Source organism: Anser cygnoides, chromosome 1 (assembly GCF_040182565.1).
Source record: "Anser cygnoides isolate HZ-2024a breed goose chromosome 1, Taihu_goose_T2T_genome, whole genome shotgun sequence".
NCBI classification, from domain to species: domain Eukaryota; kingdom Metazoa; phylum Chordata; class Aves; order Anseriformes; family Anatidae; genus Anser; species Anser cygnoides.
In genome coordinates, this window is record NC_089873.1 from 68582942 (window position 1) to 68610000 (window position 27059).

The 27059-nt window shown below is 41.3% G+C and overlaps 1 protein-coding gene and 1 long non-coding RNA gene across 6 annotated transcripts in view; one reads left to right on the plus strand and one right to left on the minus strand.

Annotated features, from left to right (window-relative positions):
• Positions 1-25589, minus strand: part of LMO3 (LIM domain only 3) — a 59708-nt gene extending 34119 nt beyond the window's left edge. The window contains exons 1-3 of one of the 5 annotated variants that reach the window (XM_013172916.3): positions 23806-23998; positions 23520-23585; positions 15922-16135 (exon numbers count right to left, since the gene is read on the minus strand). In XM_013172916.3, coding sequence (XP_013028370.1) covers positions 15922-16127 — 206 coding nt within the window. In that variant the 5' untranslated portion in view covers positions 16128-16135; positions 23520-23585; positions 23806-23998. Of the gene's footprint in view, positions 1-15921; positions 16136-22536; positions 22785-23519; positions 23999-25436 lie in introns of those variants that run through there. The other 4 variants (XM_013172919.3, XM_013172918.3, XM_013172915.3 and 1 more) reach the window with 4 other exon arrangements.
• A 1431-nt stretch (positions 25590-27020) lies between these two features.
• Positions 27021-27059, plus strand: part of LOC136791057 (uncharacterized) — a 2210-nt gene continuing 2171 nt past the window's right edge. The window contains exon 1 of the long non-coding RNA XR_010832228.1: positions 27021-27059. This exon is cut by the window's right edge and continues 645 nt beyond it. This is a non-coding gene — a long non-coding RNA (uncharacterized lncRNA).

Sequence of the window (27059 nt, forward strand, 5' to 3'; positions counted from 1 at the left end):
AGGAGCACAGAGCACTCAAACCTCATCGGCTTTGCTGAACCCTGAAGTGACTTTCCTCCAGCACCCTATACTATAAGCACTGTAAATGGGTAGTGTGCAGAGAATTATTTGGAAGAACAAATCAGTGGAAGTACAAAAATTTACTCAAATGCATAAGTTATGCATTATTTACTTGTTAATTGCTCCTGTTAAGAAATATGTTTTTTTTTCCCCTTTGGAATAGAGTCATCACAATCACAAAACAAGCAGGGTTGACTTAATTTTTTAGAGGCTTCAGGTAAACTCACTGCTCCACAGAAACATCTTCTATGGTAGGCAAATCATTCCCAAGATCTGAGCTGCCTCTACTGTACGAAACGGAACAAGACATTTTCTCAGCCGTAGGGGAGCCAAAACCTGAGGCATAAAGGCAGAAATAATGCAGTCCAAGGTCCAAATTTAAGGCAAAACTTCCTCCCTCAAAATGAGGAAAGGCTTCTTAGCTCCTGAGAATTACTGGAAAGGGATTATCACAAACACTGATTTAAAAGTAAACTGAAAATATCTTGGTTAGATCTTCTGGGCTCAAAGCACAGAAGACCTCACCACAAGGTGAAGCAGCAGTTTATGCAGAGGATAATAAGGTTCAAGCAAACAATGGGTGGAGCTGGGGAGGGAAAGAGAATTGCTGGTAAGCAAATATCCTTTTAAGAAGTGACAAGATTTCTTAAAAGGCCATTACAGAAATTACCATGGATTTCCACTTCCCAGGAATATTTTAAATTAACGTGCTGGCATACAAAATGTCCAGTGGATTGATCAGGAGAGGCAGACGCATGAGTGTTTATCCTAGGCACATTGTTCGTTTTGCATCTAATAACTGCTGGATGTTGCCGCAGTTGTTTAACGGGCGGGGATTTTAAAGGAAGAGAAATTTACAGCTGTTTCAGGGAGACAGAGAAGAGATCATTTGCTCTACATAGCCTTCAGAAAAGAAATACAGAGAGTAGCTGGCACTGGTAAACACTGAGATTCCTTGCCAAAGCCTGTAGCCTTATGATATTCTCTATGCATCTCCTCAGCAGAGCTGAAGAAGGTTTGGCTGGAACAAGATTGCTTCTCACCAGCAACATCTGCTACAAGATCTGGAGATCTCTGTCATAACAAAGCCTGTTTTCAGATTCTTGCCCTCCTGTAGGTGCCGTGTGCCAGCTGAAGGGACTAGAACAGGATAAATAGGCTCTACTGGCCCTGCATCCAGCCAGGGGAGAATTTCTCTGAGAACAAGGGAAAGTGACCATAATCCCCCTTCCAAGGGCCCATCTTACAAATGCTGCTTTGACAAAACCAAAGGATGGTTCACGGCAGATATTTTGGATAGACCTATCAACATTATGCTGAGCTCCTTTGGCAGCTGAAGCAATGCGGGGCTGTAAGGTTCAAAAATAACTTCCAGAGTCTCAGGCTGAAATTTTGGCATGGCATGGGATGGTGATTGCTGGCCTTTTAACTGTTTCCTGAACATTCTGTCTGCCCTCCAAGAGGAGCTCTCTGGGGAGGTTCCTACCATGGCTTCCCTCATCCTGAGGGAGAATGGCCAAGTAACTGAAAATTAAAGCCTGGGAATGAACAGAAAGGACAAGAAGCTAAATGGTATTGCATGGCCATCAGAAAAAAAGCACTAGAGTCCTAAGGAGAATCTGGTACACTGTGAGCTCAATAAATATTCCCACATTGACCATTCTGTGATTTGGTGATTTCCCAGAGGCCTGCTACACAGAGCCTTCCAGGTGCAGAGCTTGTCTTTGCTCATCATGACCACTATGTTTCTGCACAGCAATCTGACCTCTCCCACCTCCTTACAACATGGAGGGGAGAGTTGCAGCTGCTCATCCCTCTGTACAAAGAAACCTTAATGAAAGCACAGAATATTTACCCAGAGTGTTCCTACCAGGGGTCTACAGACCGTATCCAGCTTCCTCCTTTGCCATGAAAGGGCACCTCCCGGAGCAGGGGATGGGTGGCCTGCCAGCTGCGGAAGGCCTGCCTGCTTCCACATAGCCTGGCTTTGCAAGGGGGGTGCTACGCCGCCCAAGAAGTCTCTCAAAGCTGGGATGCAGAGCCTACCATCATTTTAAAACAAACAACCAACCAAGTAATAATCCAATCCATTTACATTTCTTTATTTCTAAAGAATGCAACATCACGACATCAGTAACAACTCTGTCCTTAACATAGCTGGTCTCTAAGGCCTGGCAGGTAATTAGGATGCTTTCTTCCCTGAGAGTACAGAAAACCCTGAAAACCCACTACGGGCACATGGAGAGTAACTGCCATGTAACTCCATCAAACAAGATGCTGCAGAGTCTGGAGTCTTGTGTATCCATCCACTCCAACTCTGCTAACAGATACAGTAGGCCAGGCTAGTTTCAGCATCCACAGGTGACTTTGATAGACAGGTGACTTTGTCTTGTCCCCTTCTACCCCTCCCCCCCCATCTTTTACTACAGCAATTAAAGATTCATGTATTTACTACAAAGCTCCCTAAAGCAGATGAAAAGATGAAAAATACTCATAAAAATGTACTTAAATCACCTCACTTTCAATATATCATCCTAAACACTTCACACAACTGCTGGAAAAGGTGTTGGCTAATCCTTAATAAATGCATAATGGGTAAAAACAGAAGCAAACTTCACGTGCTGCTCACAGCTCTGTATGTAAAACTAGTCCTCAGCTAGTGCTAGCAAAAGACTTCAGTACGTACATTGAAGACAAAGACCTGCTCACCTTCCTTGAGCATCAAGCTAATAACAATTGGAGAACAAGGGGGAGGATAAAACATGCTGCATCTTGCCATAGTCATTACTGTGTATCCTCCAGTATCCTCAGACATATTGCTCCTTTTCTCCAACACCTGACACCGTTCCTCCCCACCGCAAATGTTGCGTTAAGCCTTAATAAAGCTCCAACATCCATCGTTAAAACTCACAAACTTAAAATTCTGTGCTTTGGTGCAAGCAGAGACTCAGCTTGTGTGACTTTTTGGAATCACTGCAGCAAGTCGTGAATGATGTATGAAATGAAAAATCCCTGCTCACTGCACACAATTCAGATAGTAAAATCTCCCTGGAGCATTAAAAAAAAAAGCACTTAAACATGTCATTTTATTTTTGTCCTGTGCCAGAAGACTCCCTCACCTCTCCCCAAGAACATGCAGACACCTCAGCTATCACCAGAGAACAAGCAAGCACACTTGGAGGTAAAGTAGATCAGCTGTATTCACACAGTGTTTCCAGGAAAGGATACAGGGACCCGGAGCAAACCAGACAATTATACTGGTGCCATGTTCAGGCCTCTCTCCAAACACACTTTTTGTCTCATTTTTTAAAGTAATATCTAATCTCATCAGCCTGACTCTTTAACTTGATTGACCTTTGCAGATTGCATTATAGAAGCAACAGCAGCATGCTCAATGTAGTTAGGGGCATGAGAAGAAAAGTTGATGTAAATATGTTTGTGACTAGACATCATTTATGTTGGGACAAATAGCAATGTGCTTCCACTTTTCTTGTCCCAACACTCTCACACACTTATTAATATTCAAGCTTTCATTCTTTCTTGCTTGTTTACTGGAACTTTCTACCCAGCCTGCCTTTTGGTGCTGACCTTTTAAATCTGGCAGATGAAAACATCTACTGCCATAATTTGGCCATCTTCTGACTAGCTGCATTCATCTGGCGTCTAGTTAGTGCCTGTTATATTTTCCCTATCCTTATTATGGAGGAGCTGCTAGAAAATGATAGGTTTTTGTTGTTGTTTTCTTTATTTTTTTTTTTTGACTAGAGCAATGCAGAACACATAGAAGAGTTGGGTTACTCCCAACATGGATTGCTTCCTTACCCAAACTTCTGCATGTGATGGACAGCCTTGGTTCACCCACACCCACATTCAGAATGACAGTGGCTATCCATAATTAATTTCTCATCGAAATTACTCAGTTTGGAACATACAAATTCTTTCCCAAGTGCTAAAAAGTGGGGACTTGTCCAGTTTGCTGCTGGTCCCTTTGAGCACAAGGAGGATGGAAAACTGACAGGAAGACTGCAAATCCACGGAAGAGTGATCTGCCCAGATGCAGCTGTCTTGGTGACTGCATTTAGATTTAGGAATAGAAAGCAGGGGTGTGATCTAACGAGAACTGACGTCGTCTTCTCGTGACAAGTTTTCTTAAATTTGTAATTTAATAATTATTCTTCCCAAAATATTACTGATGAGGAAGGACAGTCGCCTACACCAGTGTCACATTTCTGTCATCTCTGGCATTTTGAAATTTCAGAGAAAGCAGGAAAAAAGTGCAGCCATTAACCCTTTTGCTTTTCTAGCTTTTTCATACAAAAAGTAGAGCCATACCTACTTACACCCCTCATGCACAGCAGAAGGAGAACAGGACTGGACCACTCACCAGATACAGGCAAGCGAAGCATAGGCAGGCAAGAACTTTGCAGCACATCCTCCACCCATCAACATCAGCGTATTCAACAAGCAATACTGCACTGAGACTGAATTACCACTAACTGTATGATTTTTTTCCTGAGGCGATCCAAGAGGCAGACAACAAATACACTGGTAATGTCTGGTCTGTTCCTCCTATCAGGACATCTTTGGATGTCAGCACTCACCCAATCTGGAAAACAAGGTACTGCTAGAAGCTAATGTAGTGCATGGGCTACAAAACTCTGCTCTTTGTTGCTCTTTCCTCAACAGACAGCAGGGTCCGTTAGATTTGGTTTCACAATAGGTCACCTAGAGCTTAGAGATATGAAGAAGCAGCACTTACATCATGCGTGGAAGAGTGCTTCAAAGTTTGGGAGGTAAAAGAATTGGTTCTGAAGAGCCTTGCAAGGAGAGGAGTTGCCAGGCTTTCATTGATGAAATCACACCTCTCCACTTCGGGAAGATTTTCTGGGAAGCTGAACATATTTGCAATCATTTTCTTCATTTATTTCCTCCCCATCCCAATTTTCTCTTTTTCTAGGGGGAGATGGATTGACAGTATTGCACAAATAAGCCAAGCTTGAGGCGTGTAGGAGCTGGTGGCAAGAAATAACCTTCTCCAGAAAGTACACCTTAAAACTAGAAGGATCAGCTTTTGAGAAGAGCTGGACTTGAGTGAAATGGAGTTGAGGTGGTTAAAATAAAAGCATCAGGAAAAAAAAATAGAGGTTTTATGTCTGCTAAAATAACCTTATACCTATACTTATATAAAATAGATAAAAAATACTTATTCAACAGATCGAAAGGAAAACTGTTTATCTGCCAACATAGTAAGACTCCCTGATTAATAATAACATTATGTAGAATAGTTGGTTCCAGAGTTATTTGTTCAGACTCAGTAAATTCCTATTGAGACTGATAATCTGACAAATTATAGTAAATTTTGCAAATACATACTAGCTTCAGAGTAAACCTCAGGGGTCTGTTAGTAGAGAAGGTATATTTGTATAAGGAGGGAAAAGAAGTGAAAGCAATCAGCTGCTTCCCATAGCAAGAAGCTGTACTTCTTGTGATTGCCTTCCAACTATTCCTCGGCCAAATTGTTAGAGAACTCATAATGGCCAGCACCACCTAATGCACACATTTCAGATGTGCTCTTTGGAATTTTATCTTATTTTTTTAACCTGTAATTATCAGCTGAGAACCTACTTAAAAGATATGTAAGAAACAGGAAGAAGGAGTAAGAGAAGATACTGTTGTGGATATTACAGAAAAGCGATCAAGCTGTGCTGCAGCTGGAGAAAGACAGGAACTGGGACTCTAACAGGGACACATCAGGGATAGTAATGAAAGGCCTCACAAAAGCTCTGAGGAGGCCCGGTGGCTGGATGTGTGCTCATGAAGTGGCCATTTCTCGGCTTTGCTCACTGAATCTTTCTTACTAGCGGATCACTCTGCATTACAACTGAGTTAGGTAAGGAGGTGCTGGGGGAAGCGCTCTTGTCTGACTTCATGCTACAGCAAGGCTCATTAAAAACAGAATATTTGCTGCAATGTTTGCAGCATTTCCTGTAGGTCTTAAGATTGTTTTAATAAATGAAATTCTGAGCAGAAAGAGTATATCTTAATTTACTTTTTAGTGCTCCCTAAGTATTCAATGTCATACTGATTTTTTTTAATACTATGTGGAGCATAAAAATGCATGAATTTAACATCTTAATGCAAATGAACACATCCTTCCAGAAGCCTGAAGCTGCTAAGTACACAGCACAGGTTCATTAGCACAATTTCGGAACATGAGGAGAAAATGAATTGAGAACCCAAGACTCACAACCATCAACACAAGATCCTGGGGCTTTTTAATAAAGTTTTGCCCCACCTCCTACTGCTTGCTGTCTTCCCCATGAAAACTGCAGAAGGCAGAGCCCAGGAGATACCAAGGGGCTGTACAAGCCTCAAGGTAGACCCTTACAGCACCTGCCAGAAGTTCAATTTGGGGGTGGTGATGCCATAGGATTAGCATACAAATATACATCCCTTCAGTCAGAAGGGAACGGGGAGAGGTTGTTACAGATGTCAACACTTGGACTGACACCCTGGGGACATGCTGGTGCAGGAGGCGTGTGCTTCAGTAGCCGTGGTGGCCCTGCAGCCTTGTGCCCAGCCAGGAGCAGAGCCAGGGACCTGGGCTTCCCCTGCCCAGGATGGGGGCAGATGGCATGCTGTGGGTGGGAATAATCAGTGTGCAGTACACTAAAAAGGAGGGCACGGCAATTTGAGGTAGGCTTTTTCAGGCAAAGCCATTCCAGTTTTAAATATTTGGCTGTGCTAAGGCACGTTTCTAAATTCATAGGCCCCGTAGGTTTCAATAGGATTATGCAGGGTACACCAAGCCAAGCATATAGTATACATTTGTAGGATTATACTAAAATAACATTAACCCTAAAGCGTTCTTAAATGTACCGGATTACAAATTAAATAAGGAAGCCAACAGAAACTAGTGCAGAACACCTGCTTGCTGAGCCTGCCCACCCTCTTCTTGGCACTTTTTGTAAGGCAGGCACATTAGCCTTATAAAAGTTTCTTCAAAAAGTTTTTGTTGTTGGTGGGGATGTTTTTTCCCTGTAAACCCAAATCTTAAATCCTAGAACTTTTGTATTGTAGAATTTGTTTAATATGAATTAGAAAGTAGAAAAATTTGTTTCTTTATGGGAAGATGAATTTTTCAGTTTTCTACTATCTTAAAAAAAAAATCTTTAATGAAAATTCTGAGGAATATGGTGGTAACGGTCGTCACTAAAGAAAAACAAACAAACAAACGAAAGACACAAGATTTGTGTAGAAGTGGCCATAGTGATAGAAGATAAGACCTAAATTACTAATTTGCACTCACTGCAATTGGTACTGCCATACTTAATCTGTAATCCAGAAATCTTTTCTAAAAACTTGTCTAAAAGGCAAAACCAAGTGCAGCGATCATGACTGGAACTATTTTTATTATTGCTGATCAATTTCTAAATTCATGTATTTCTTAGAACAGATGGAATTTCAAGGGAGGTTAATTATTTAATCCATATTTGCATCAAGTTTTCTCAAACATACCTATTTCTCTTTAAGGTAGCTACAATGAAATAACATTATGAAATAAAATAAAAACAACAGTTGTTTTGCTGATACATATGGCTTAAAATTATGTTAAAAAAATAAATCAAGTTTCACACATGCATTTTGCACATTTTAGTCATTATCAAGACAAAAGTTGCATGCTTTATGTGCAAGTGCTACCAAGTGCCGCAAAAGAGGTATATAAAGTCCAAAGCCTCAAACTCAAATGTGCAATATTGAAAGCAAAGATACAGGAATAAGGTGACATTTTCTACCTGGTTTAATGTAGAATCTTACTAATTAGTCCAATATATCATCAGTTACTGTATATCCAAATGTGTAACTTGACTAGGCTTATTCTCATCTCTCCAAAAATACAGAAAAGATACAGTAAAACGTCTGATCTTCTCTGCTCTCACCCCCCAAAAAGTAATTTTATCTTTGCATGTTGTGCAATTCTCACATTCATCCACTATGTGCCAACACAAGACATTATCATTTTTGCAAAAGAAAAGATGAAAAGCTTAAATTACAGTACTGCAGAATGCCACTTAACACAAGAACTGCAGGAGAATTTCCCATGGAACATCAATCCAGATCTGAAAATCTATTTTATAAAAGTAGCGATTTTCTGCTAGCAGAGAGTTCCCTTTTGCTGTATTGCATTTTGTGATAAAATAGATAAACAGTATTCACTCTAATCCTAAATGAAAATATTTTGCAGTTAATAATTGAGGCCATTGTGCTCTTTGAAAACTAGGTACTAAATACTATTCAGCTGCTAGTAGCTGTTCTGATTTAGAACTGGAAAACAGAATGAATTATGAATACCCTACACCCGCACTCCAGCATGAAATTTTAGCACATCTGCCACTAACTTCACTGATTGCCATGGGACTATCAAGATGCTTAATTGTTAGCATACATTTTAAGTCTGTCTTAACCAGTTTTACAGAACACTGGACCATGCTCATATTCCAGTCCTAGTACCTGTGTAACACAGGGTGCAGATTCCACCGTAATTTCTGCATAAATATATGGGTAAGTACAATACTAAGCAGATGTGCACAGAGGACAAGGTATTTTAGCTGTATACCATTTCATTTTGATACATGGCTTGCTAATAATCATATCTGGATGAACTATTCATCCTGTTGCTTAAAATGTTTTATATTGTCACTAGTATGTAGTCAAAATCTTATACTACTTTGTGATTTTTTTTTTTTCAAAACAGCCTTTTCTCTTTTAAAAGAGAATGTTATCTCTACTGATATCTAATAGCCATCTTAAAAACCACCAGGCATATAGAGGGTAAGTCAATTGTCCAAAGGCTAATTGATTCAGAATAAACAAGAAGCAGACTCAGGAAGGTGCAAAACAACAGTATTAGAATTTTACAGGTGCAAAATATGAAAAGCTTTTTGACAACATACACTCATTGCTTCAGATATTTGGGTCTGGAAAACAAAATTCAAGAATATTTAGGCCAAAAACAAAACAAAAACAAACAAACAAAAAAAACCAAACCCAAAACCCAAGCCTGTACCTATTATTTAGGTTATTATTATTTAGATGGCCTAAAAAGCCATCTGATATATCATCCTATGGTATCCAATGGGAAATGGAAAATGAATGACCAACACATAATGCACCTAGTAAGGTACATCCAAAATTTACATTCTTAAGTACCGTAAAAGTCAAGACTAATTTAATTTAGATATCAAGTACTGCATATTGAGTTTTTTGGTTACCAAACCCATCATGAATGTATTTAACTCCAATGAGAAGAGAAAGCAATTCCTGAAGTCAGAAGGGCTGAAAGGACTTAATTTCTCACATTTTGATGGGCGATTCTCAATTATCTATTATGAAATTTTACATGGAATTCTATTTCCAGGTGAGCACTTTTTGCAATTTTCTGCTTGCTCACAACTATACTTTTAGGAAAAAAGATATACTTGTTACCTATTATTCAAACATTCACATTATGAAAGAATAGTATTATATCCAAGACATTTGAATAGTGCAGCAAATGCAATGTGAAAAAATTCAGAAAGATTTTTTTAAAAATCCACATTTTTAAAAATGTAGTAAGATAACCACAAAACAAAACTAAAGAAAGCTTCAAACTCCACCCCCTGCCCTTGGTAAGGAACCGGCACGGCACAGAAATCAGAACTTGTTAAAAACATCTATGTGTTAGGCAATAATAGCTAAATATTCTTCCACAATTGTACAGAGATGCATTGTTTTGTATATGCTTCTTGCCAAAAAATGCAGAAAGCTTGCAGTTAATCCTTGGTTGTAAATTACATGCCATAATACAGTTGATAATATTTATTCTTGAGGTAAAGCATATATATATAAAGCATATTTCAGAAAAAAAAAAACCACTAATCGTAAAGTCCCTTCTGAAGAAAAAATCAGCAAGGAAGAAATCAAGAAAGTTCTAAGTATTTTAAAAGAAGTTATAAAATAAACACTAAACAAACCAACAGACGAATTCAGCAAGAACATTAACCCATCCTCCGACACTGCAGAATTATCTAGGCTGCCCCCAAATTTTATTAAGCTTTATTGAGCTGTTATAAATTGACAAAATATTTATAGCAAAATAATTTTCCATAAAATGCACTGTACTATAGTGAGGTAATGAAGAGCTGTAGGACAGGTTTTAAGATGCACTGTACTTTCATCTGAAAAGTCTCCTGAAATTCTTTGAATGTTTCCAGGGGATTAATGAGGTATTTTGACAACATACAAGAAGTGTCTGGTTTTCAAGAAGTCTTATAAGAGGGAACATTCACATCCTTGGAAATTAAACTGTGTATTTTAAGCCACTAAAAATAACACAATTATTAAAAATTTGGCAGCTCTGAAGAAAAATACCAGAGGATACTAGCAAACACATGGAACTACTGAAGAGCGTCAAACTTGAGTACACATTTTACAGCATTTCAACATGACTTAAACACCAATTTTAACAGCTTAATTGAACATTTCTTATTAAAAGCTATCACAGATGAACTAAAATAAGAACGAGCTAGAATGTAACTAAATCAAAAGCATTATTCCTTGCAAGTTTAGTGGGTTAACTGTGTGTACATGCATTAGTCCCCTTGTTGTACACCCTTATCCGTTCAAGAACTGGTACAGTGTGTTAAGGATTTCAAAACAGTTGGCAAGAACACTCGTCTCACATACACAGCAAAATTTCAACAAGCAGACCACTACACCTACAATTTTTATATATATATATTAAAAAATATTTTAGGGTCTATTCCTCCGAAGTAGCACTCCCTTGAATGCTTTAATGCATTGCGGAAATGGTATTCATGTATAAATAAGGGTTCATTTTAATGAAGAAAGCAGAGCTCTTTAAGACTCACTTCTGTAAACTCCTCAATGTTTCTGAAAACTCAAACTGCTTAAATCCTTAAAATTTTACCAATATTTAATTAAGCTGGGAAAGAAGTATACTGAGGTGTCAGTTTAAAAACGTCTTCTATCCCACTACCCATGAAAACATCCATATAGAGTATTTATACAAACATTTAAGAGAGCCAATACCTTAGGTGTTTGCAACATTTAACATGAATTTTCCACAACCTGAGAGAAAATCAAGACATTTTAAGTCTTTCCTGAATTGCTAAGTACTCATCTGTAATATTTTTTAAATAATAATTGCCTTCAGAGTGAGAGCAGTTGCACAAGAAAAGGCTGCTTCCTAAACTCTACTCTCTTCAGGCTGCACCCTTTCACAGACTAAATATTTCACAGAGGCAGCATCTTTATGAAGCTTATAGTTGAGCACTTTACTTTCTGTAGTCACTTCTCATAATTTACAAGATCTTGTCCAATATGCATGTTTTTAAAATCCTGGCTTGTCTCAGGTCTTCAGATCAACAAATGGGGAAGGAAACAAGAAAAAAAAAAAAAACAACCAAAAAAACTGATTTGACCCTTTCTTCAGGAACAGCAGTCTACTCATCTTAATAGCTATTCAGTGATACTTTTAAAGCCTGCAGTACATTTACAAGCCAAATCATTACCCAGGTAGGGCATTGAGGGGTGGGTAGACTTATGTGTCATCATGCCCCCCATCCCCAATAAGGCTCTAGATGCCTTTAAGAGCAAAAATTCCCCCCCAGTATATTGTTTTGTTAATCCTTTTCCTATGATCTGTTTGCCTGGCTAGGGAAATTATGCAAAAAGTAATAAAAGTTTTAATTCAATTTCCATGTTAAGAGATGGATTTGAAAAAAAAAATCAGAAACCATATTCTTTGTGTTTACTAAGAGATATGCACTCCAACATTTAGCGTCATGGAGCTGGAGTTAAAACCAGAAACGGTGAAGATAATTTAGCTGCATGAATGCCTGCTCTTCAGTAAAATGCTGCCAAAATTAAATAGGAATGAAACAGCACTTTGTAGTCATTGGTCGCTCAGCAGGGTTTGCGTAGTTAAAAACCTAAGTGAAAAGGGTGATTGACCTACATTGCTACTAGCTTAGCACAGCTGTACTTCCATATTTTTGCTGCATCCAAGGAAGCTCATTATTTAATACAACTGAGTTACGTGTAATTGTCAGTCTTTCATTTTACACTTTTAGGAGCCAGATATTAATGTCAGATGTGTGGCACGCATTACTGTGCATCTGGAAGTATATACGGCTGCCCATTTGCACGCAAGGCTAAAAAGATGGGACTACACACGGTTGCACCTGAAATTAGGGGGCTGCCCAGGGGTAGGAGGACCTCACAAGCGTGCAGAAATCAAATGAGCAGATGGAACAAAAAGCAAATCCCTTGGCACCCCAAAGGCAAATGCAACGCTGTTTTTCCCATTGTTTTGAGCAGGAGTAGCCCAGAATGCATAACCAAAGCACATTTCACACAACTCATACCTGCAGTTTAAATAAGAAATAACCTTCCAGTTAACAACCAGTTTGATGTGTTAACAGCCCTTGGGCTGTTAACATAACGACTGGTCATTAATGGCAGTAATGACAGATTTCAGAGGGAATATCGTGCTTGTAAATGGACATGCTGCCAGTCAGAATGGAGGATAGAGCAGGATAGGTTGATACATTAAGATGTCACTGCACAGCTCTGGAGGAAAAGAAGAGAAAAAAAAAAAACTTCTTGCATATTTCACTTACTGTAAATGGACTTGAAATATTGGCGTCAACCTAGACTTCCTTAAATTAAGTCTTCACTTTCTAACCCAAGAGTGTATAAGCGGAAGACAGAAGCCTGCAGGGGAATTATACTCTGCATATCATTTTCACCAAGTATGTTATTTCTAACATTGAGACCTTTCTTTACTCAGGTCAGCTCTCATCTTCGTTAACAAAACAGAGTTCATTCCTGCTGTGGCCACCCCAACAGCCTGGGTACCATATGCCACCTCTGAAATCACTGCAGTGACTTACTTGAATCAGATTGCAGGGGGAAAGCCTCTCACACCCAGAACATCTTCCAAGCTCATTACATCCATCCCCTCAACCCCTTCCATCCAAGAGAATAAGGTCTTAATGTAGTAAAATTAACTCATTTTACCAAGGGAGAGAAGTAAAGCAAAACAAGTTTTGAAGTCCTGAAGATGGAGTATTTATAAAAAAAAAAAAAAAAAAAAGACTTCGAGAGGGTATCTCCAGGATGAAATGCCAAACGAGAGAATTCACTGGGGCAGAAGGATTTTTTTATTTTTTTTTTGCATTTCTATCTAAATGAGAAATACTAGAAGTATCTTTGCAAATAGCCAAGGACACAATCACACAGTTTGTGAATTTAACCATCAATGTTAAAGCACACAGACTGGCTACGTTATTGCTTATAGCATCCGTAGAATGGCTGTCTTATTGAAATACATAATGAACAGAGAGAGACAAGTTAATAAGCAATTTTACTCTTTATAGTATCGTACAAGCCACATATCCTCTAGAGGGCACCACATAAATTAATAGGAAGCTAGAATGGTTTTGTATGTAGCAAAGACTTCCTTTACGGTTAAAAAGGAAAAAAATAAATTAAGAGGATAGTTTGAAACTGTAATCGAACTCTAATCTGATCATTAGTACTAAGTAATTTGTTCTTTAAATTGATATCAAGTGGGTTGCTAAATATGAAAGCTTATTTGACTACAAAGCTAGAGAACATTTAACTAGTTTCTACATTAGCATTAAAAAGATCACTTTTATAGGTTCACTGCATAACTAAGTAGATAAGATGCAATGAGGCAAATGACTATCTGCAATTACCTTAAGTGCATCACTGTGAAGTTTAGAGTAAATACCAAATTTAAATCTGTGCACTCACAAGAATCACTAAGAAAAGGCTCATGATTTTCATTAAGACTTGATAAATCCAGAACAAAATACAAAACATCTTAAAACTGATTACAGGATTTGTCATGTACACTGGCTTCACTGGTGCAAAAGTAGATATTGCGTATGAAAACATAACCAAAACATTAGTTTTGAATGTTGTCATGACAGATACATCATTGTGTAAAAAACAGTCTCCTTTCTCTGAATTACATACTGTGAGTTTTAAAAATCTGTTTGCAAAATGTTTACTCCTGCTAGACCTTCAAGGACCAGAGGACAATGCAAAACACACACACCTGTGCTGAAAAAAAAAAAAGTACTTTTCTTGTAGCTCTATTACTAGAACACTTTTGGTTTTGATTTTAAACACTGGATTTGTTGCATTAGTACTTGGGAGATTAGATAGGTTCAAAGCCCATAGTAAATCTGGGGATCAAATTACCCCAGCAGTTTTCTTACTCCTGCAGGCACTTGTAGAAAGATTCTTAAAACAGGTTTTAAATATTAGGCTCAGCATTACCTTCCCCACAGAAGCTGTCCACACCCCCGTCTATATATGCACACATGATTTAAGATCACAAGCAACCTAGGCTCCTGTACAATAATTCCTTTCTGTTAGCTACTTCTTTGGCAGCTTTTACACAACGGCTTTAAGTTGCAGACTCTATCTTATGCTCAACTCACAGAGCTTTAATGGCTAGCAGAGCACTTTTACCACTAAGAGGTCCAAGGCTACGTCTGAAGAACCCTGAACTGCCTTGCAGCCCCAGCTCAGCAAATGCACTAGGCACTTGCAAACGCTTTTTGCTCTACTCTAGAAAAAACAGGTTGTAATGTGGAGAGCCAGGGTACCAATTGTTGTTAACACGTCAGTCTTGATTTCTGTTCCAAACTATCCATGCCAAGCAACCTGGGAACTCCATATTTGGTACCTATGCTTACACTGAACTTGTAAGTTAACGCATTCAAAGAGAATTTTAATTTTTCCCCAATGTATTACAGGCTTGAATGTCCCTTTAAAAGGAAAAGACTTCATTACAGGGGCAGAGGAAATATTCCCAGAAGTTCATGTTTGCCTCGGGCAGCTAGTCTCATTAGGCCCCTTCTACAGAGAGTGGAGGAAGGTGCTTCTATAGGAAATAGGTGCTCAGAATCACCCCAGAGGAGCCTGTCTCCATCTATTTGCAAGTGAGAGCCTAGAGAGACCAAACTTCCTGATTAAACTCAGCTTCTGCAAGTAGCCCTACGTATTCACATGCACCCTACAGATAAATTAGCCAAGTACTTTGCTGAGTTGTATCCCAAATGTTTCTGAAAAGGTAGGATGATGAACAACCAAGAGGGCAGAAATCAGGTGATGGTTTGCAGTCTCTTAGAAGTGGTGCCAGCTCACCCACGTCCCACACGGGTCCCCAGGCTGAGGAGCAGAGTTGATTTGGGCCTGCTGGCTACAGAGTTATTTACAGGGAAGGCAAGTGGGTGGGCTCAGTCCAGCACCTAACAGGCAAATGGCAGTGTTCATAAGATCTCCCACCGCCACAAACAAAATCCTTCCGGCAAACTCAGAGGACAGAAGTGTGTTCACACAGACAAGTGGAGTGCTTTCCACTCGTAGCCTTCAGACCCCACACTCAAGCTGTTGAAAACTGCGCAGGCGGGCCTGCTGCTTTAGGCTGTGGTGCCTGAAGGCCCCACTGCGTTTAGGAGGAGATCAGCTCCCCCAGAGCGCAGTGCTGCCGGAGGGACAGGGGTTATTCTGTTCTCATCCTCCTCTCCTCTTAGTACGCAGCCCTGGTATAAGCATGAGAAAATTCGCAACAGCGTGCTTTCCAATTCAGGACAGACATCGCCTTTGATTTTAGTTTCACCACTATGCTGCAGTGGCTGTCTCATGCTCCACAAACACTGTCCTGCAGCCACCACGCACTACTTACACACCGCTAACTACATGGGAAGGACTGAACAGGCTTATCACGTTAATCAGGAACGCGACGAGGGTGTGACCTACCTCAGGTAGTCTCTGCGACAAAGGATAAGGTTGGCTTTGGTGTACAGAGTAGAGCCCACCTCCCCCAGGCGGCAGTCACAGCAGGCACATTTCAGGCAGTCTTCATGCCAATATTTGTCCAGGGCCTTTAGAAGATACCGGTCTTTAATCTTACGGTTGCAGCCAGCACAACCTTTCGGCTTGGTGTCTGGCTGAACTGAGAGCATTTGTATACCTGAAACACAGCAAGAGCAACAAAAAGTGAAAACAGACACTCTCCAGCAGCAGTCTCAGCTTTCTCTTCCTGCACCTCTCCCCACCCACACACCCCCAGATCATTAAAAAGGCAACAGCGTAGATGGGATGACATAAACTGGAGCATCCACAGCAAGCTGAAAACATTAAATAAACTGGAGATCTGAAATGTCCGCTGGTCTGAGTTTCACCTCATTTACCCGGTCTCTTTACTGAAAAGAAATATTAAAAAATTAAAATGAAAAATGAAAATAGTTCAGTTGAAGTCACCCACTTTTGCACAAAGTATCCAATGGTTTAGCATCCAAAATTTAAACTAATGGAGTACTGGCAATGACAAACATATCTAAACTTGCATATTTGTACCTATATGCACTTTGTCAAATATAAGAGCACTCCAGATTCTAGAGATGGAAAGACCGAAGCTATTAGAGGCACAGGACAAGAGTTTCAGGGAGATTTGACATAGACATTTTTGCACTAGAGGTGTTTTTTTTTTTTTTTTTTTTTTTTTTTTTTTTTTTTTTTTTTTTAAGATTTCTGTTCTTAGGCACATAAATGAAGCAATCAGATTTCCAGAAACTTCAGTACCAGCATCTCTAGTTACATCCTTCAGTCTAAGGACCTGCTAAAAAATCTGACCTTAAATAATCTGCACAAGGTCAGACAGTTGCTAGTTTGTCAAGGATAATAATAATAATAATCTCTGCCCAACTTTCTAATTCCAATTTTAGCCAGCAGATAGTTTGGGACAAGGGGTCCAGTGAGTATATATACCTTAGGACATAATAGCAGAGAACATTTAAACAACAATTCAAACTCCTGAACCACTGTTTCAGGGACAGAACAGGTAAAAGTGGGACACAGCTGAGCGATGGTACATAGAGTGCCGCAGCTGTCTTCCAGAGATCCATACAAAAATCGATTGCTCTCAGTTTTACTGTAAATGGGGAGAGGAGGTCACTGCCCCAAAGTGCTTACAGACTGGTCTCTCTTGGTTAGTCTCACGAACTGCGAGTCCGTTATGCAGACTGATTCTCTGGAATTCATTCCTTAGAAGATGCAAAATCATAGCCTTGTGGATGCTTTGTTGTACATCAAACAGGCATCAGAGAGGAAAGAGAACTGACACGCAGTTTGATTATTAGGTTATCTCACTGTTTTAAGCCAGAGATGTAACTAAAAAGAAAATATATAGATACACTCTAATGAGTAGCATATAAGTATTACAATGAGAATTTTTCAAGACTGAGAAATGAATGCTTTTTCCGACAGGAAAATCCTTCTCCCAAATTCGGGGCATGGCACCCCGTACTCACGCACTGACGGAAAGGTCAAATAGTCTCGTAACAAAGAAAAGCAAATTCAAGAGCCCCTCATCAAGAATGCTATACTACCTACTGTTAAGAAGGCTTTACAGTCCCAGCTTTTATCAGCACATCTCAGTTGGTGCTGTAACACACTACTATAGACAGGCAGTCTCAGGTAGCGAGAACACGAACAAGTTGGTGTTTTATTGTATTTACTTTTTTAAGCTATCATAAGGAATAGAAGAAAGTAAGTTTAATCTTTGAAGCAACAGTATAGTATGCCTTTATGAATATTAGCACCATGAAGACAAGAGGCTAAATACTATGCCAGCTGAAGTATCCCAGGGATCTGTATGTGTATGTGAAACACATTGAATTTATGCGGATCACAGCAAGTGCAGAGCCAGTTAAGTGACTTTTCAGGGTTTACCAAGCTGAACTCCCAAGTTTCACCTGTGAAGCTGGTAACTTAATTAGAAATAGTAATTCTTGTTCTCATTGTGATGTACAACATCCCCGCTCCCCCCTTTGCAATACACTCTGTTACGCAGTTTGGAGCAATATATTTGTCTGTTAAATTAGCTGTTCAGTTATAGAGACAGTTCTCCTAGTGAGCACTCTGAAGTACCACGGCAGTACTGCTGCCTAATGTCTAAAGCTAATAAAAAGATAATGTAAAGTCTTTATTTTTTCTATCCGTAAGTACAAAAATGGCTTTGCTGCATTCCCATTACTCTCCAATCTACACTACTCTCACAGCTCCTACACCACTTAGAAACTCCTAAGGTCTGTTTCTCATTCCTCAGCGGGAGGATGAGAGCCAGCGACCTGCGCGGGCTCTGCAGCAAGGCAGGGGCAGATCTGGGAACAAATGCACACCGCTCGTCCTAAGCGAGCACCGCGAGGCAAAGGCTGAGTGCCTACAGTATTTACAATTGCTAACTGGCTCCCCGAAACTCAGCATGCGGATGTGAAGCAGCAAGGTAACATGGCTACAAACAAACAACTAAAAGCAGTGAAAATAGCAGATTCTTGTAAAGTCTGTACCAGACTGACTGTACAGGGAAGTCCTGCTAGATCACTAATACCTTCAGCTGGTGAAAAAGCTTAATCTGTTAAGTTGCATATTGCGGTAGAGTATAAATATCCTCTCAGTGTCCACTACGTGCTTATCCCCAGACCCTCTCTTCCACCATTTAGAGGACAGACACAAAATAGTTTGCATCAACTTTGTGGAACTCACTAAAAAAGTTCAGAAGCATGAAGGACTGTTCTAGGACTTTAACATTTTGCTTAAGGGAAACCAGAATAAACTAGTAAATAACACAGTTAAGAGCTTTAACGGAGAAAATAAAAAAAATAAAAACTTTAATGGAAGAATTTTATCGTTTGATAAGAAAGTGGGTGGGAGCGCAAAGGCTGGCAGTCCCTGACCCCAGCTGTCCTGTGCTTTCTGAAGGGAACAAGGTGCAAGGGAGGCAAGGCTGAACAAACAAATATCTGAACAAATTACAGTAATCAAGCATGATAATTCTTGAGATATATGCTGCAAACACCAGATTATTGTGTTATAAATAAAAGCACTGCTTGCACAACATTGCACGCAGTCCGGCACCGTTTTTGAAACGCTTGCTACATTCGTAAAGCAGACAGAGCACCATTGCCGATGGTTAACCCAAACCCTCCTCATACAAGTGAAAAGGGGCAGACACCCCACAGAATACTGCTAACAACCCTGTATGCCTGTGCTCCCAAGGCTGGTAGAAGGTGACTCTGACATCCCACTGGCAGCATCTCCAGATTAGGGACTCAATCTGCAGCAGCTTTTGGAGGGAAGGAATGCTTTTTTTCTCAGATAGATCTGATCTTTTTCACATCTTACTTGCAATGAAGCTGCATCTATTTTAATGAAAGTTAAAATTAAACTACTACTTCATTATATATAAAAAAAAAAGTTATTCTTTTTTTTGAAACATAGAATGATCTAAACAAAAGAAAGCACAAGCAGTGCTCCAAGAAGTGTTTTACGTAGCTCCAAATTCTTTGCACATGCCCTTTTCTTCACAGCCCGGATTAAATCGCTTAATTTTGAGAACAGAATACTTGATTACTTTTTCCCTGTATAGTATGAGCCAGCTTAATGCAAATCACCTCCCAGACCATCTCTCCTCCCTTTAATGTTCCCACAGGATCTCCAACACAGTTACACTTTTCACATATGCGCTCGTGTATTTTTAGCTGCCTTAATCTGGCAATAAGAATACCTGCAGCTGACTACTAGCCAGCTTTCCACAGGCTGCAGTTTCGGTACCCAGTTATTTCTCAGGACACAGGAAGGAGCCTTTCAGAGGCTGACAGCACTCACTGAACCATCCGAGCTGCTTGCCGCTGCTCTGTCAGGACTCGGCAGACAGCACTGCCTGGCTGCCCTCCTCACCCCCTCCCCTGTGAAGGCAGCGCTCATTGAGCACTTCCAAAAATGTACAGCTCCGTAAGTGCTACACCCAGGCTGTGAAAATCAAATCCAGCTTTCCCTTCAGTTTGGCAGTCCTACCCATGCTCTGCATCATAGAGCAGATCTGTTCTCAGAACGGAGAAATTTCAGTGCCTAGTCTGTCACTGTCAAACGAACCCTTTTTATTTCACCCCAGTCCATTTTCAAGGGCTTCCTCTCTCCTACTCTCCATCCCTCCCCCCTTTCCTCCACCCCCAGGCCCCAAGGTACTGCACATGAACTGCAGAGCTGTGTTAGCAATAAGACTTCTTAATCACCATCCACTACTGTTAGGATTTTTGAAGGAAGAACTTCATATCCTGATTTGTAGGCTTCTGGATTTCCTTCAGTCTCCTCAAGAAGTTCAACAGAACTGACTCCCATCCCTGGTAGTTGCTGTTATTGTGCGATGAAACACTGTCAACTGATTTGTAACTATGAATTCCAGGATAAAAAGGAAAGATTGCTGAAAAAGGCTAAATTAGGTTCCTGAAAGAAAGCAGAGAGACAAAAACCCTCTTCACTCTGATCACCACCCTTCGCAAAATCAGGGAATGGAGACTGGACATAACTAACTGTATTTTGTCAGTGAGATAGCAGTGTCCGTGAGCAGGATTCATCCCTGCTTGTTCTAAGCACTGCTTAAGACCCCAGAACACAGTTTCTGGTTTGTGGTACAGGCAGTCTGTGAAGGGGATGCTAAAGGGTGGAAGAGTTGGATATTCTTATGCACTGCAGCACTTTTAAAGACCACTCACTCTCCTCCTTCATTGAAGCACACACACGATTCTACCAAGGACAGTGAGATGTAGAGCAAGAAAGCGAAAACTTGCCTCTACTTCAAAAAAACAAACAAACAAACAAACAAAAAAAAACCCTGAAATTAGCTTGGGGCAAATTGCATGTCAGTGCACAGGTCTCTGAAAGACAGTGAACTGACAGACAGCACACAGTCAACACAAGAGTTGGAGATCCAATAGAAAAAAAAAAAAAATACTTTTCAGTTGCTTTCCCACTTTGCAGCTTGATCCTAAAAGCATTCATTGCTCCAATTATTCAGGATAATACACACGCAGACTCAGAAAAAAAAAGTCAAGGTTTCAGAACGGGAGAAACATTTCAGAACTCACATGTAGCACATCGGGAGTCGTAACTAGTTTTAGATTGGCATGTAAATTGTTCTGTGGAAAATTCTTATTGCCTCCGAGACCCTGCTATTCTGAGTTATTTGACAGTTTAAGGGAAATCATAATTAAAAAAAGAGACATAAATAATAGCCTGTGCAGTGTGGTGCACAGAAATAAGTAGAACCATTTCATTTAAACTCTGGTGAGCTTTTAATTGCCTGGATTGCATTGTGAACCAGCCTAACGGTTGATTGCCTCCATTATGCTCTCTTGTTCTGTGCCATTCATCCGCACAGTCTCAGCTTCTGTAGTTAACACAACAAAGTAACCGCAACTCCATAACACTCAGGATTTTTTTTTTAAATAAAAGTAAGGTTTTTAGTGCTCTGAATACAGACTCTTCTGTATATTTTTGAGTTAATTTTCCACAGTATATAGCTAAACTTCACATCCTGCCCCTTCTTCTACAGAGGAAAGCACCTTTATTTTATTATATTTGTTAATAAAGGAGATGGCTTGAAAACGGGGAAAAACGAGGAGGTTAGGTAAAAACTAAAAGTGGGAATGCAGTCCCACAGCTGGGAGCACTGATACAGATTAAAAGAATTTGGCCAACACGGCTAGTCGATTGCCAAGAGACACCAAACAAAAGATTTCTCCCTCTTCTTTCCCCTTCTCTTTTTGAAAGCTAGATTGGGCCTAAAAGCTTGTTTCTCTCTGTTCACTGGCCCAGAGCATCCCTGCAGGCTGTAGCCCCCTAAGGGACAACACAGCAAATAGATGTACCCAGATCTCAGGGACGGGAGCTGCTTAGCTATGTTCCTACCCCTGTCGTGTTCCCCCCTGCCTCCCCCCACTCCCTCCCTCCTCTTTTAGAGCAGTGGTGCTGGGAACCAATTTGATTCCCTTTTTCTCCAATGCAGCTGCAAGGCTCAGAGATACTGACATTTTTCCACTCTTATCAGTTTAATTACAGTTACCATGGCAGCAAAGTGCTAGTGCTTGGCAAAGGCCAACAAGAGATTTGCAAGACTGAGTTCAATTTTGATGCAGCTCACATGCAAAATAAAAAAAAAAGATAAATAAGAAACATACACTCTGCAACAAAGAATCCCTTTCGCGGCCGGACGCTCCAGCCTTTTGTGCTAATTCCTTCTGAGGCATCGTGGGGATGGGGCGCCGGGGAGGAGAGGGAGGCGGCGGGGGGGCACGGAGCGCTGTTTGTTGCACCTAGCGCGATTAATCGCTCTCACCGGCGGTCCTACAGAGCCGTCCTAGGAAGGGCTGTGCCGGGTCCCCTTCGGGCACGGGGGCAGCGCCCCCAGGACGGGAAGAAGCGAGAGCAAGGCGCTGCCTCTTCTCACAACCCCCTAAGCCCCTTGCCCCGGCTCTACCTGCAAGCGCGCCCGCTCCGCCCGCCGCCAAGTGAGCCGGCGGATCGCAGCCTTACCAAAACTTTTCTCCTTTTTCTGCATGAGTTGATTTACGGGCGCCCGGAGAGCTCCTCCTCGGCGAAGCGCCGAAACCCGGCAAAAGTAGCAAGTGTGCTTCCCCGGCTCGGGGCGACCCGCGGCGGCGGCAGAGGGGGTCCCTGGGCGGGCCGGGGGCTGCGGGGGGCAACGCCACCCGCTGCCCGCAAGCCTCTAATCCCAGCGGCCCGCTAGCTTTGTTGTAACAAATGGCTTTGATTAAACTGTCACACGCGGCGTTAGCGTACCGTGTCGTGCCGGGCGTGCGAAGGGAGAAAGAGGAGGAAAAAAAATTAAAAAAATAAAAAATAAATAAAGGGAGAGGCTCCGCCGCAGAGGTGCTGCTCCTCCGGGCTGCCCGCCCCTGCCGCCGCTCCGAGGGGGGCTCCGGGAGCCCCGGGCCGCCGGGGGCAGCCCCCGGCCGCTTCCCCCGGCCCGCGGCCGCGCTCCTGCCTCGACTCTGCCCAAAGGGTTAACCCTGCGCCGAGCCAGCCGCAAATTAAACGGCTGTGCGGGGAGGCTCGCGGATTAAAGCCAGGGAGTGGGAAATTAACCTGCTCCCTTGGTAATTGAGAGCACGTTTCGAGAAGCTCTGGAAGAAGCAAGAATAATAATAACAATAATAACGGAGGCGGGGGGTTGTTGGGGGGGGGGGGGGCTGCTGCAATTCATTGTTAACTTTGACTGCTATTTCTCGAGACATCCAGTTAGATGGGTTTTGCTCAGCATCCTCCGCTTGCATGTATTTCATGTCTCATCATAAAAATAATGAAGCCTCACATGATTTAAACAAAACAGTCTCAGCAGAGCTGCAGCCTGAGTGAAAGTTGCAGTGCAGAGATGTGTGTGTGTATTGCAGACCCGGCTTATGACTCAGAGAGAGAGAGAGAGAGGGAGAGAGAGAGTGATGCAGACACACATACACAAATGACCCAAAGCTTATGTACACAGTTGCCTCACTTACCTTCTCAATTAAGCGATACAGGGGATGCAGTTCAATAAGCACAGTGGCTGCTTTGTAGCTCTTCTCCTTGGGAAAGGTCAAAAAGAAGCATTGTTTGGGGAAAAAAAAAATAAAAGGGGGGTGGGAGAGATGGGGAGGGAGATCGCTATTCTTTAAGTTTAAAATAATGAGGTCCTCAAGGATCCGCCAAGTAATTGTGTTGACCGCATCCGAGCTACAGGTGTCCTCCTTTTAGTATCTTGCAGTCCAAGGCTGTCTGTCTCCGTCCTGGCTGAAGACAACTTACCTAAAGCAGCGTGTGAGGAGCCGAGTTGAATGAAGTCAGGGCTTTATCAGCTGCAAAATGCAATCCCTTACCAGCCAGACATAATACAGCAAAAGAAAAGGTCACTCAGTTATTACTGAGCCAGCAGAGCCCAGGCAGCTCTTGTGGAAGACCACAGAGAAGCAGCTCCCTTCCGATTTAAGGCTATTTACCTCTCTCCCCCTCTACCCACCCACCCACCCTTCCTCTCTCCCCCCTCCCAACTCCCCCTTTCTCTCCCTCTCTCTCTCTTCTGCAGCTCGCTCAAGTACAGCCGCCCTCGGAAAGTGCAAAGCAGCCAGGAGACAGATTGGGCTTTGTTGGTAATTTCCCATGGTGAAAATTTACAAGCCTGCAAGTGCAGTCAGCAAAACCACATGCATATGCTAGACACAAACACCAGGGACACACACACACACGCACGCACGCACACAAGTGACCTCTACTGAAGCGGCTCAGGATCACCTTCTCAGAGAGTGCTCCAGAAACAGACCCAGGGAAACAGGGGAGCACCCCCCCCGCCCCCCCCATCTCTCCTCCCCAATTACTTTGCCTAAACAAAACAATAAGTTGCCTACGCCAAAAAAAAAAAAAAAAAGGCAAGATACATATCTCTCTATTAATGAGTAATGAGAATAATCCCTGAAGGTGAAAACGCAGTTTCTCTCAGTGCTAGATGTGAGCTGCTCAGAGAGGAGCGCAAACTCAGAGTGAAAGTTTCCTGCTCCCTGGTGCGGTCCCCTCTGGTGCCCGACACGGCTGCCCTTGGCCCGGCCATTCGCCGGACACTGCTTGCCCCTTGCCACCTCCCCACACTTTCCAAGTTGAATGCTGGAGAGAGAAAAGCTGTTTCCCCCCTACAGGATCCTCGTCCCAGAAGCTGAAGACAGAGCCTTACTCTCTACCTAGTGGTGGAGAGGGAAAAATAATAGACATGGATGTGCTATAGGTGTTGAATACCTTTGACCAAGAGACAGACAGACAGACATGCAAACACAGAGGAGATACAGCATGCTTTGATATTCAGTCATGCTCACAGATGATTGTTTCTTCATGTTTTATAATAAAGATGTTGAGCCTAGCCTACTGTAAATAAAGTTAAAAAAAATCCAAAGCATCTTCCTCTAAGAGCCATCTGCAGTTGGAGAAAGACCAGATTAAGAATTTGTGAATACAGTTTTCAGACTTCAAAGTGAATATCTGTTGTCTGCTCTTAGAAGCACCACGCTAGATTTCCACAAAGCTTTGAAAGATGTCAGCTTACAATATACCCTAAATTTGAATGACACTCATATTATAGAAGTCTTTCAAGACCCAAGAAAGATTTAAAAGCATTGAAATGCTCTACCATCTGCACCCCTCCCTCATATAATCCAGCAGTTCCAATAAAAATCAAAGCAACCTCAGAAATACATGTTTAGGACAGGTGTCCCCCCCCCCCCGACCCCCCCATTCCCCCTTTAAACTAAGATTCTCTCTATTTTTATATTTTTTTTATATATATATATATATATATATTAAGGTTCCTGGAACAAGCATCTTGTGCAATGACAATTCCTGATTTTCTTGCCCCTTCTCCCTCTAAGTAGTAACAAAACTCAGCCACAACCAACCTGAGCAAGAACCCGAAAAGCACAATCAGAGGCAGCAGACTAACAGAGCCCCTTTCTGCTGATTTGATCTGCACATGGAGAAAAGCAAAACTTGACAGAAACCTGCTTCTCTCCTGCATGCACCCATACGCTCAGAAGAGCCTCACTTCCCTCTGTTTATAGACTACCTCTGCCACAATCACTCTGAAAATACAGCAGTGTGAGTGTGTGTGTGCCTCTCTCAACCAATGCACTCAGAGAAGGGGAAGAAAAGAGGGAGGGAGAAGTTATGTGTGGGGAAAGGGAGAAATAAAATCAAAACAAATGGTACAGCTAATGAGGACAATTAAATTAATTATGTTCAAGGAGATGAGATTTTTTTTCCCTCCAACTGTATGATCTGTTACCCCTCGCTGGCAACTGCTGCTCTGTAATTCATGGCAACTGATTAGTGCATCTATGCAAATCTTTGTTTAAATCATTCAACTAATTAAATGATGGGATTATTCCTCTGCCTACGGTGACATCATTCGCAGTAATTAGTACTCTATTTGGACTGTGGCAATAAGATACCCGATGTCAACACCAACCTGCAAAGACATTAACCACTTTGTCACTTTGTGTGTGGATGTGTGTGCATGTGCGGGAAAGAGAAAGGAACAAACACCCAGATCTAATTGCATCTTCCACCCCTCTTTACACTCCCCCCACCAATCAAGGATTCTTTAAAAAAAAAACAACAACAAAAAAACAACTTACTGAATAATATGCCAAACCACATGTGTAAAGGAATAAAATGGAATAGTTAACATTCAGCTCCATGCCATTCATTTCCCCCTAAAATGTAATGATAATTAGATGGGTCATAAAATGCTCTTCTTTTCATTATGACTGATGAAATGCATTAAAGCTGACAGGGTATTACCTGACAGTAATTAGGTTTTGTCATGAATTAAATTATTTGAAAGCAGGCTATCTCCCCAATCATGCAATTTACAGCAAGATTTTTTTTTAATCTGTGCTACAGAAGAGAGAAAGAGAGATAGAAAATAGCAGTTTTTCTCTTCATAATCATATGAATTATTCACAGAAAAAAAATCATCAGAAAAAATCGTGCAGATGAAGAGGCTTGCCACTTAATGTACTGCACAGATGTGATCATCAGTGGTTGCCGACAATGAAATATACAAGTGCACACAAAAGTGATCTGGTGAACAAGAGGTGGAATTTAATCATCTTCTCCTGACACTTTTGCGAAAAACACCATTAACCCTCACGAAGTCCCCTGTTTTCCCCTGCCCACCCCCTCCCCATACACACACACACAAAAAGTGAAAAGAAAAGAAATTGTGCTTTTGTTTACTCAGCCAAGCTAAAGGTTGGTTTCAGCCAGCCAAGCAATTTCTTCATTTCCAGTGTAAACTATCCAGTTTAATTACAGATCCCTAGAAAAATCTTTGCTAAAGGATTGCTGTAAAGACCTAGGGGTTTTTGGTCCGATTACCCTTTGCTTGAGCCTGTGTTTCAGCAGCTCATAATACTTGCCATTTGATAAAATTTACTTAATTTTTTAAAAGGTTTTCTGCAATAATCTCACCCCCGTATCTCTACAGAGGAGTAGGGAAAAATGAATAACTTACCTTT